At 38.1% G+C, this 12,656-nt stretch overlaps 1 protein-coding gene across 12 annotated transcripts in view; it reads right to left on the bottom strand.

Moving 5' to 3' along the window:
* Nucleotides 1-12,656, bottom strand: part of PHC3 (polyhomeotic homolog 3) — a 97,601-nt gene that overhangs the window by 38,181 nt on the left and 46,764 nt on the right. For 10 of the 12 annotated variants that reach the window (XR_009209502.1, XR_004251451.2, XM_058427011.1 and 7 more), the window contains 3 exons: nucleotides 12,199-12,445; nucleotides 5,107-5,975; nucleotides 4,764-4,811 (listed from right to left, as the gene is read on the bottom strand). Coding sequence is in view for 10 of the 12 variants with exons in the window: in XM_058427011.1 (XP_058282994.1) it covers nucleotides 4,764-4,811; nucleotides 5,107-5,975; nucleotides 12,199-12,445 (1,164 nt within the window). In the remaining 2 variants the exon portion in view is untranslated. The remainder of the gene's footprint in view (nucleotides 1-4,763; nucleotides 4,812-5,106; nucleotides 5,976-12,198; nucleotides 12,446-12,656) is intronic. The other 2 variants (XM_058427014.1, XM_032173980.2) reach the window with 1 other exon arrangement.

Below are 12,656 nucleotides of genomic sequence, written 5' to 3' on the forward strand. Positions count from 1 at the left end.
GGCTGAGGAGGGTGATCACCGGAGGTCAGGAGTTCCACAATAGCCTGGCCAACATGGTGAAACCCTACCTCTACTAAAAAAAATACAAAAAATTAGCCAGGCATGGTGGCGGGCGCCTGTAGTTCCAGCTACTTGGGAGGCTGAATCAAGAGAATCACTTGAACCTGGGAGGCAGAGGTTGCAGTGAGCCAAGATCAGGTCACTGCACTCCAGCCTGGGTGACAGTGAGACTCCATCTCATAAAAAAGAAAAAGGAAAATGGAATTGAAAGCACCCTGAGAAGGAGTTATGTAACTAGAAATACTTTTTTTTTTTTTTTTTTGAAGGAGTCTCGCTCTGTTGCCAGGCTGGAGTGCAGTGGTGCGATCTTGGCTCACTGCAATCTCTGCCTCCCGGGTTCAAGTGATTCTCCTGGCTCAGCCACCCCAAGTAGCTGGGACTACAGGCACGCGCCACCATGCCCAGCTAATTTTTTGTACTTTTTAGTAGAGACAGGGCTTCAACAGGTTGGCCATGATGTCTTGATCTCTTGACCTTGTGATCCACCTGCCTTGGCCTCCCAAAGTGCTGGGATTACAGGCGTGAGCCACCGCACCTGGTCAGTACCTTATTATTAATGTTTCCATTTCAAAGAATACTTCTAGAGATTGACATGGGTATTTTAATTTGTTATCATTTATTATTTACTTAACCATTCATTATTTATGAAAAATGATTACTAAAAACAAAGCCATAAGAGTTAATTTCCCTTCTTTTACCTATAAAGCTTATTACTTAAGTTTACAAAAATTATGAGTTTTTAAAATCTTATTTAACCAAACTGACTAATCTTCCCATTAAAGAAGTGTTTTTTGAAAAAGGGTCACACTCTGCTGCCCAGGCTGGAGGGAAGTGGCTCCATCATGGCTCACTCAGCCTTGACCTCCAAGCTCAGCCTCCTGAGTAGCTGGGACCACAGGTGTTCACTAACACACCCAGCTCATTTTAAAATGTTTTTTGTAGAGACGAGGTCTCACTATGTTGCCCAGGCTGGTCTCAAACTCCTGGGCTCAAGTGATCCTCCTGCCTTGGCCTTTCAAAGTGCTGGGATTATAGGCATGAGCCACCGCACACCTAGCCCCATAAATGTTAACAAACAAACAAAAAAACTTTCAACATTCACAAGAAACCTTTCAGCGACATCTAATATTGTGTGCATTTTTAATCAAACTATTTTAAAAGTCTGATGTTTTAAAGTATATAAAATTATATATAAAAGTGATCAGGATTTCTAAAACCAGCAAAACCCATGTGTTGTAAAAGGGACAATCAAGTTTCATCTATAAGGACATAACAGTAAGTTATAAAGGTAACAATAGGTGACAATCAAAAATAAAATAAAATAAAAATCTTTCCAAGGCTCCACTAAGAATAAAACATCTTCTTTTGTCTTTTGTACAACTTTAAAATTCTACTGTTACTGGATAATTTTATATCAAATATAATATTATGCCAAATATAAAATTCAGAACTGAGATCTGAAGCAGCTACAAAGTAGGCAACATTTTTTAAAGTTATTTGCTCACAACTCTGCACCTGGAAACCAGTTTCACTAAGAGAGATTCTGTGCCTCATGCTTGAATCTCAGAAGTGAAAGCAGTCATTTGTTATTGTTCGGAGCAACAATTATATCTGCTAGATCTGTTCATGATAATAACAGTTTTTTAAATGATGATAATGCCCAATATAGGTAAAATCATTCTAAAAAGTGTCTGGGGGTTAAGAAAAAAAATCTAGTCCCCAAGGGCAAGTGCTGTCACAGTGAATAATTTGCCTTAGTGTCAGAGATGTTAATTCAGAGATAATTAAACAAGTATGGTTTTATCAACCAGCAATTTTATCTATGTAGCATTCCTTCAGTATAATAGATAGTACTTTTCTTCCAAAGAACACGATCTTTGCTTAAAATGCTGAAACTCTCTTTAATCCTAACACAGTTACATGTTATTCAAACATCTGCTAGAGTATCTTTTAAGAAATCAAAGCTTGATCATACATAGAATTCTGATTTTTAAAAACAACAGAAGAGTTTAAAGAATGAAAAGAGCCATAACACAAAGCATATTTTGAAATAATCCATCAAATACTGTAAAATGCTTTCCACTCATTATACTTAAAGCTAACTATATGTACTTCCAGAACTCTCATATAAAGGCGAAATAAGTGCATGAATAAAAGAAGTAGGCAAAAACAAATCTGTCACAGACATCTGGCACAATCAGCATTAACAAATCTAAATGTTCAACAATTAAAATGTTGAAAAAAGCAAAGTGGAGGTTTTGTTCACTCACAAGATCATTAGGAAACTGCACATCACAATTACTGTTTAGCTCATAACTATAACTATTCTAAAAATAACAAAGACTGCCAAACTTACCTCAATAAAGTCCAATATTCCCATCTGTTTCCCTTTCCTAAATAAACTGAGGAATATTTGTTTATTAGTTCTAAATTATCTACCCTCAACATACTTATATCCAAATGTCAATAAAAAACTTTAATTCTTAAGTATCTTAAAAAGCATACTGATTTTACTTTGAAAATTCACCCTTATCTTTTGAATTTCCACATCTCTTAAAAAATATATGTTTCTACCTTTAAGTATTTGAAACAACCAGAAAAATATAAACTGTGAAGAAATGTGTTTTAATGGAAAAAATAACACATTTGGTCAAAGGTAATAAAAAAACAGAAGTTTAATAAATTATTAAAGAGCTATGTTACTCAAAGAAAGGTAAAAGATTAAAAAATATTTAGAAAGGTAACATGAAAACATCCATAGCAAGCATAATAACCGTATCAGTGATAGCAGAGAAGTTATTAATATCATTTTTTAAACTTCTAAAAATGTTTTAAGGTAGAAGTGCAGGAAGCAACAAAATATTTTTGGCTTTAGTTTTTAAAGTATTATGCTCCATATACATATATGTGTATTTTTTTTCTTTTTCTTTTTTTTTTGAGACAGAGTCTCACTCTGTCACCCAGGCTGGAGTGCAGTGGTATGATCTCAGCTCACTGCAACCTCTGCCTCACGGGTTCAAGCCATTCTTGTGCCTCAGTCTCCCAAGTAGCTGGGATTACAGGCATTCGCCACCATGCCCAGCTAATTTTTGTATTTTTAGTAGAGATGGGCTTCTCTGTGTTGGCCAGGCTGGTCTTGAACTGACCTCAGGTGATCCACCTGCCTTGGCCTCCCAAAGTGCTGGGATTACAGGTGTGAGGCACCACACCCAGCCTTATATTTCTATCCCAAATTTGTTCCTCCATAGCTTCCCCTAACATAAACAATTAAAAATATATAAGGACTATAAAGTTTTTTTTGTTTGTTTTTATTTTTAAATCGTATTTTTTTCTTTTCTATTATGCCTTGCCTGGAAACTGCCTTATTTTTCACTGGTTAAAAATCAAATCACTGAACTAGGTAGTGAGAAAGTAATTCAAATTTAAAAATTTTTGAAGGTGCTGTACACTTCCTAAACCCGTTTTTGTTACAATATCCATAGTAAACTCCAAAAATCTATCGAAAGAAAATATAGACATGATAACCGAATGATAAACTTTAAAAAAATTTTTCTTTCCCTTTTTTTTGAGACAAAGTCTCGCTCAGTTGCCCAGGACGCAATCTCGGCCCACTGAAACCTCCACCTCCCAGGTTCAAGAGATTCTACTGCCTCAGCATCCCGAGTAGCTGGGAGTACAGACGTGGCCACCACTCCCGGGTAATTTTTGGATTTTGTTGTGTAGACAGGGTTTCGCCCTGTTTGCCGGGCTGGTCTCAAACTCCTGAGCTCAGGTGATCCGCCCACCTCAGCCTCCCAAAGTGCTGGGATTACAGGCGTGAGCCACCACACGCTGTTTTTAATAAAAATTTACAGAAAGTATAATTCAATCTCTTTGTGCCTATTAAGATCAGTCAGAATGACAAGAATACAAAAATCTATACATTTGTATCATGAGAACCAAAACGCTTTTCATTAAAGAACGTTGAGGATAAGCCAAGTATGAAAAGAAAAAACAAGTATTAACAATAAAAAATACTTCAAAACTCCTTTCTGAGCTAATATTTATTAGCTTTTAGGTGATAAAATCTCTTGGATGAAGTGTAATACAAAACCTCCCTTTAGGAAGATTCTTCTCCTCAGTTACAAATTATGAATTTGACCCTTCTTACTAAACAATTAGAGACCTTATTTCAGTTTTATAAATCTTAAAATGTCTTTTAGAGAATGTTTAAAGAAAAGTATTTTTCAAGATAATTTTCCTTTCTAGGCAACAATTGTTTTTAGAGGTTTATAATCTTAAAAATCCCACTACAATCTCAATTATTCAAAACTTTTACTCCTCTACATGGATTTTTTCATCCTCAGTATTAAATTCATCCACCGAGATTTTTTGAGATTTTTAAGTGAGAAATATTTTAAGTACATATTTTCCCTTAGTAGAAATAAAAAACCATTAAGTTTAGTAATTCTATAAGATGGCCTACAGTTAAATTTTTGGCAAAGCTGGACTCTCTCCTAGAATAAATTTTTTTTACAAAATTTCAACTACAAAGTATAATTTTACCCAAAAACTACATCACATAAGCATTATCTCCAACTTGAAACAAAATCCCCTAAAAGCCCAGGACTCCAGGATGCATAAAACTAAAAGGGTTAGGCTAGATAAACCATACGTTTTGAGAACATACAAGCCAACAGAAGGGATCTATGAAGGATAATCACCTTAAGAGAAAAAACTTTGTGCAGATGACACTGGTTCAAATGCATTCCCTTGGGGAAAAAAAATCAACTCTGTAAAGATAGCAGATGGATTTGTTTAAATAGTAATAAAATTAACGAGGGACTTTAATTACCATCACAAATTATAAAGCATGCAACCATACTAAACAAACAATGGCATTTTTTTTTTTGCCCATACAGCATGTTTGTCAGAATACTGACACATGGAAATTTCAAGCTTTTTTAGTTCATAGGCATTTAGATCTTGCAATAAAACATAATGTGGGGAAAAAACAGTTTTTACTTTCAGTTCAGCAAGAAAGTCAAAGAGCTTCCAAGGGCTTACCACTGGTGGATCAACAGGTGCTGGTGGTTGCACTTGCAGGTTTACCGCAACAGTCTGTGGAGGAGGAAGAGTCTGAAATGGCAACTGGACCAAAGCTTCTGCAGCTGGAAGTTCCTCTTCTGACACCAAAGCATTCTGCACCAAAACCTGGCCCTGGGACAGAATTTCAGGCTGCACTTGTAAAGACTGCATAGACTGCAAGGGCAGTGGTGGAATCTGAGCTGGAGGAGATGTTGACATCTGTGGAGGACTTGCAATTGGGATTGGAGAGGACTGCAGGGATGAATATTGCTGGTGTGATGGAGAGACAATCTGCTGGCCTGGGGATACCAAGGCAGACTGCTGAACTGGGCCAATGTGTACAACAGGAGAAGCCGGAAGTGGAAGATGGGATGGAAGATTCAACTGTGCTGTAGGTTGCACCTGATTAGCAGTGGACTGCTGCAAATTTGGCCCTGGCTGGAGAGCTGATGACACAAGAGGGTGTGGCTGAATAAGTGCTTGTGGATGAATAATTATAGTAGGAGACTGACTTGGTGAATGAGGTGGTGGAGGAGACACCACTACAGACTGCTGTGCTGACTGTGACTGATTAGGAGACACTGTTAAAGGAGGGGGATGACTCTGAATTGGTGAACAATGCTGTGACTGGGCATTACTGGGAGCTGGAGGAAGGCCATGGTTCTGGAGCGGTATACAGTGCTGGGATGGGGGTGGGTCTTGAGTTGAATTCTGAAGTGTGATTGGCTGAATTTGCTGTTGCTGCTGTTGTAATATCAGCTGATGATGGGAAACTTTGGAAGGTGGTGAATGAAGAGGAATCTGCTGATGTTTTATTAGAGAATGAGGCTGAATTGGAGAATATGAAGCTGTGAGAGAAAAAAATGACAATTAGTATTGATTTCAAAAATACAGAAATTTTTAAATCACTCTAAAGGAAAAAGTGTTCATATCAGAAGGTCATAATCCTCAGAATTCTACTACAAGTTTTCCAAACAAGAGTAATTTGAAAAAAAAAAAAAAAAAAAAAATTTTTTTTTTTGAGACAGAGTCTTGCTCTTGTCACCCAGGCTGGGGTGCAGTGGCATGATCTCAGCTCACTGCAACCTCCACCTCCCTGGTTCAAGCGATTCTCCTGTCTCTGCCTCCCGAGTAGCTGGGATTACAGGCGCCTGCTACCACGCCCGGCTACTTCTGTATTTTTAGTAGAGATGGGGTTTCACCACGTTGGCCAGGCTGGTCTTGAAACTTGACCTCAAGTGATCTGCCCAACTCAGCCTCCCGAAGTGCTGGGATTACAAGCGTGAGCCATCATGCCTGGCCTGAATGTTTAATGACAATTTATAGTTGGAAAACTATAAAATATCATAAAATACACTGTATTGTGATAAGTTCTAAAAGAAAACTGCCTAAAACTTAATAATCTGAATCTATACATGGTTTGTTCTTATTATATTTTATAGATCACCTGAATATCTACATTAACTTTTAGCAAAGTTTATACAGTTGAATTTCTTCTTTGCAGGAAAAGAGGAGTATCATCATAGAACGAGTATAACATATATAAAGATAACTTTGAAATCATAAAAATACTATGTTAAAATTCATAAAATAAAGATCTCATCCTTTCTAATCCATATCTAAACATGCTTCCAACTAATAGGGTAATTACTTATAAAGCTTCCCAAATGAGTTTCCATTTTTGAGCTGAGATGAGGGTGTATCATTTGACCCAGGAAGAGAAAATATTTTGTATAATAATTTAATATGATTAAGCAAAAGACATGTGTGAATCCTGTAGCACAGTTAAATAATCACTGTAACTAAGAACTGAAACTTAGGGGCCATTCCAAATCTAGGAAAACACTAGTTTTGCTTGCAGGGAATGAGACAATCAGAAGCCCATGCTACCTAAATAAGAGATTTTGTTAACCCTTTTCCCTCACCAAAAAAAAACTTCAACAATTGATGTGACAGCATGAGGTTTTCTCCACAAAGAAGCCACTCTCGACAAGAATAAATATATGTAAGAATTAGCACAGTCAAATGGTAGGGAGCCCCCCACCATTATGCCTTTTCTGCAAACTGATGGCACATGTTTATAGAAAGGGAGATGCTGATGAAATCCTCCCTAAGTAAGAATGGAAACTGAGTTCACAAGAAGATAAACTGAAACAATTGCTTAATGTTAATATCATGTAAAAATTACACACATTTAACACAGATTTAAAGACAGGGCAATTTTTTTTTCCTAACCTTGGAATATTAGGAGAAAGACTATATTATACCTTACATCTGTTTTTGTGTAACTACAACAACCCCATGAAGGTGACAGGGTACTATACCAATCCAACATATGACAGATGAAGAAACTCTGAGTAGTTAAGTGACTTCCTGAAATCATCTGGCTATTAAGGAGAGCATTAGGTCTGAAAGAACCTATGATCCTAACTAAGTCTAGGGCTCTGTTATGGACTGAATGTTTGTGGGATAAAATTCATATGCTGAAGCCCTAACTCCCAATGTGTATTTGTAGATGGGGCCTCTAAGGAAGTAACAAAGGTTAAACGAGGTCGTAGGGTGGGGCCCTGACATGACATGGTTTGCGCCTTTTTTTTTTTTTTTTTTTTTTTTTTTGAGACGGAGTTTCACTCTGTCACTCAGGCTGGAGTGCAGTGGCGCAATCTCAGCTCACTGCAAGCTCCGCCTCCCCGGTTCATGCCATTTTCCTGCCTCAGCCTCTCCGAGTAGCTGGGACTACAGGCGCCCGCCACCACGCCCGGCTAATTTTTTGTATTTTTAGTAGAGACGGGGTTTCACCGTGGTCTCGATCTCCTGACCTCGTGATCGGCCCGCCTCGGCCTCCCGAAGTGCTGGGATTACGAGCATGAGCCACTGAGCCTGGCCGGTTTGTGCCCTTTTAAGAAAAGACATCAGAGGGCTTCTGCTCCCTCCACCCACCACACACTCAAGGCCATGTGAGGACATCTGCAAGCCAGGAAGTGAGCCCTCACCAGAAACTGAACACTGCCAGACCTTGATCTTGGGCTTTCCAGCCTCCAGGACTGTGAGAAAATTAATTTCTGCTCTTTAAGCCACAGTCTATGGTATTTTGTTACAGCAGCTGGAGCAGATTAATTAATACAGGACCTTCTCACTACACAATGAATTAATGTCTACAAAAAACAGTATATATTTTTTCCAATTAAACTGGTTTCATAAAAGCTCTAAAAACTGTGACAGAAAAACTTGAGCTCTAATACAGTTCATATTTCCAAACATTTAAAGTTTGACCTTATTTTACATATTAAAAATAGAATTTACTAATAAGTATCAAGTGGAAACTCCACCTTCAAAAAGAAATGATAAAGAAAACCAAGTTACTTTAGCACCCTAAAAATACATATAAGAAAACAACAACCATGTATACTATAATAATTATTAGACTATACTACATTAGAATAAAAGTCGATTTTTTTACATTTAAAATGACTTGAAGGAACATTTTCCTAACTGAGGACAAATAATCAATTTAGAATATCTCAAAATATCTTAGCTTCAGATTAACTTTTTTTTTTTTTTTTTTAGATGGAGTCTCGCTCTGTTGCCAGGCTGGAGTGCAGTGGTTCGATCTCAGCTCACTGCAACCTCCGCCTCCCAGGTTCAAGCGATTCTCCTGCCTCAGCTTCCAGAGTAGCTGGACTTACAAGCACGTGCCACCACGCCTGGCTAATTTTTGTATTTTTAGTAGAGACGGGGTTTCACCATGTTGGCCAGGATGGTCTCGATCTCTTGACCTCATGATCTGCCCGCCTCAGCCTCCTTAAGTGCTGGGATTACAGGCATGAGCCACCACGCCAGGCCGAGATTAACTTCTTACCAATAAAAGCAGAAAAACTAAAAAGGTGAAAAATATAGTTATAGCCTTAATAGAAAATATGAATGGCTTTGAATAACTGTAGTGTAAGGCTTAAGAAACTTTTAAGTAGTTCAGGATTTTCTGCGTGGTTTTGTTTCTAATCAACAACATCACGGAAAATTGGAGTACATGTAAGATCTGAATTTGGAATTAAAACTGACCTGAGACTCTGGTGGTTTTGGCTTACTGGTTTCCTCCATACTTACACAAGATATTGACCATCAGAGGAACGCAAACTATAAGCATATTATCACACTATTAATGAAAGAGGGAAGAATAAGCTGCAATTCAGAACCAGATATTGAGAGTTAAGGGGGACTGAAAAACCCAAAACTAGATTTCCTTGCTTGAACTAACCCTGAAAGAGTTCCCGGCTTTCTCTGAAAATAATATTCTCTTTAGAAAAAAATTAACCTACCCTTCATTATAATTTATCAAAACTGCAGGAATCACTAGAAATTGTCCCTGAGCAGTCATTCTAAGCACCATGGGTCACTGCTGCTCCACACTGTCAAAACTAGCCGGATGCTGGTTTAAGGCTGAGAATACTCTGTAGAGTAGTGTAAAAACCCAGCTTTGGCCGGGCGTGGTGGCTCACGCTTGTAATCCCAGCACTTTGGGAGGCCGAGGCGGGCAGATCACGAGGTCAGGAGATCAAGACCATCCTGGCTAACACGGTGAAACCCCATCTCTACTAAAAATATAAAAAATTAGCCAGGCGTGGTGGCGGGCACCTGTAGTCCCAGCTACTCGGTGAGGCTGAGGCAGGAGAATGGCGTGAACCCGGGAGGCGGAGCTTGCAGTGAGCCGAGATGGCGCCACTGCACCCCACCCGGGGTGAGAGGGGGCCCCCCCGCCCCACACAAAAAAAAAAAAAAAAAAGCCCAGCTTTTATGCCATACAGAGAGCAGCGCCTAGCACACAGGGGTTTAAAAAAAAAAATCGTGTCTAACTATACTATGAATATATATATATGTATTTTTGAGACGGAGTCTTGCTCTATCACCCAGGCTGGAGTGCAGTGGCACAATCTCGGCTCACTGCAACCTCCGCCTCCCAGGTTCAAGCAATTCTCCTGCCTCAGCCTCCCGTGTAGCTGGGACTACAGGTGCCGGCCACTACGCACAGCTAATTTTTGTATTTTTAGCAGAGATGGGGTTTCACCATGTTGGTCAGGCTGGTCTCCAACTCCCGACCTGAGGTGATCCGCCCTCCTCAGCCTCCCAAAGTGCTGCGATTATAGGCATGAGCTACAGCGCCCAGCTTGAATATATTTATTAATTTATACATTATATCAAAGCCTACTTACAGATTTAACAATTCTAAGCATAGTGATACCTAATTAGTACCAGTAAGAAAGACTGCAATAATTCTCAAAATCCAAGTCGGAAAAAAAATGAACTATTAATCCAACAAATATGTACCTCCTACCTAATATAGGTAAGTACATATAAGATACAACTTAGTGCTGTCAAGATACAAGGATGAAAAGGTGAATCTAAAAAGGGATTAAAGAGTTAATGTGAAGTACTAACACAGTGCCTCACACATACATAAATGCCCAATATTATTATCCTACCCTCAAGGAGTTCACTATCTAGCAGAGAAGCTAAGATCAGTATATAAATAACTATAAAAGAAAAAGAACCAGAAGGGACCATAAAAGTTCAGAGTAAGGAGAAATTTCTAACTAGGGTAATCAGACAATTCCACAGTATTGAGATTCAGTGATGTAGAGAATGCTGGCAATATTAACACAGGAAACATAAGAAGTGAAATAGGTTTAAGTGGAATATTTTACACTTACACCTAAGTGTAAAACAACTCTTTAAAAAGTAAAGCAGCATTATAAAAGGACAGAAAAAAGATCCTTACCCAATGAGGTTGCTGGAACAAAGGAAGTTTTTTTGTTCGTTTGTTTTGAGACAGAGTCTTGCTCTGTCGCCCAGGCTGGAGCACAGTAGTGCAATCTTGGCTCACTGCAACCTCCGCTCCTAAGTTCAAGCAACTCTAATACCTCAGCCTCCCAAGTAGCTGGGACTACAGGTGCGCGCCACCATGCCCTGCTAAGTTTTATATTTTTAGTAGAGATGGGGTTTCGCCATGTTGGCCAGGCTGGTCTCAAACTCCTGACCTCAAGTGATTCACCCACCTCAGCCTCCCAAAGTGCTGGGATTACGGCCACTGCACCCGGCCAGATTTTTTTTAAAATGAAACATTTATAAGGTGTCTAGCCCAGTGCAACACACATACACACACACACTCTCAAATAATATATAGTTACAGTGATTTAGAAAACTATGCAGATACATTAAGAATAAGGGAGACCTAATTATGGCTGAGAAACAAAGGAAAAGGTCTAGCATGAGAAGATAAAAGATGCTGTAACAATTATGTACTAAAGATGGTCAGGAGAGGTAAAAAAAAAAAAAAACAAATAAAAAAGTAGGATCAACAACAGGGACAAATGGTGCTAAGTTTAAGAATACATGTAACTCTTTATCTTATTAAAAGTAAAGAAAATTCAATCCTGAGAAATTCTGAGATGAACAGAAGAGACAGCAAGCTCAATCTGGATGGCCCCCACATTTCAATATGAGAACCATGAGGCAAGATTATCTGGTAACGTAAAGGAAGCACAGGTAGAATTCAAAGCTTGAGAAGAATGACAATGACTCAGTTGATTGCCTGAGATGATCCTCTCAGAGATGAAATCAAAGACAGAAAAAGGCAACAACATAAGGAAAATAATTATGCGTAATCCTATGTTTCAAAGTGACAAATTTCTCCCACTGATAACAACTTTAAACAAAATAGTATACTGCTTCTTTAAAAGCTTCAAAAATTATCCCAATGAAGTGTATTAAATAAACTACAGGCAAATCTTTTTTTAAAGCTAAAAGGTTTTATCAATATAAGGAGAGACCAGCACTTAAAGATGTTAATCAAATGTCATTTGATTTAAAAAAACCTATTATATTGTTACAATTTATTTTATCTGTTGGGCTTTTTTGCCTCTTTTCAAGCTACACATTAAGATTAAATTTATAAAATTCACATTTTAAAATGTTTTAAAGGTGTCACTCCTGTTCAAGTCATGAACATCCTTTGTTTTGCTCTGTCTGCTAAGAAAATGAATAATACAACTATTTTCAACAAAAGTTTTATCCCACCTGGTGCTATTAACTGGTGAATACTTGATGTCCGGGTGACAGCTGTGCTTCGTGATTCCAGGCTTGGGCTTTCTCCTTTCTTATTACTTTCTGGAGAAGGATCTCGTTGGCTGATTTTAGAACTGGTCACTGTTGTTTTGTTATGACAAATTGTCAATGACTGAGTTTGACTAGTGCTTTTTGGTGGACCATTCTGTGAGCTAGATAATACACCCAACTTCTGGCTGCGTAATGTTAAATTCTGAACCTAAGAACCACATAACAGAAAATTAGGATGAAAACAGATGGTTTTAATTGATGTGGTCATCATTACCATTATGACAATACTGACAACACATTTATATTATGCTTTTCATATGTAAAGCTCCAAGCACTTGAAAGAACTGATTAATCCTTAAGGAAAGGAGAGTTATTATTCTAAGTAATCACATCTTAAATATTAAGTGGCAATTTTTTTA

The sequence above is a fragment of the Hylobates moloch genome, unplaced genomic scaffold (genome assembly GCF_009828535.3).
Source record: "Hylobates moloch isolate HMO894 unplaced genomic scaffold, HMol_V3 SCAFFOLD_13, whole genome shotgun sequence".
Taxonomy (NCBI): Eukaryota; Metazoa; Chordata; class Mammalia; order Primates; family Hylobatidae; genus Hylobates; species Hylobates moloch.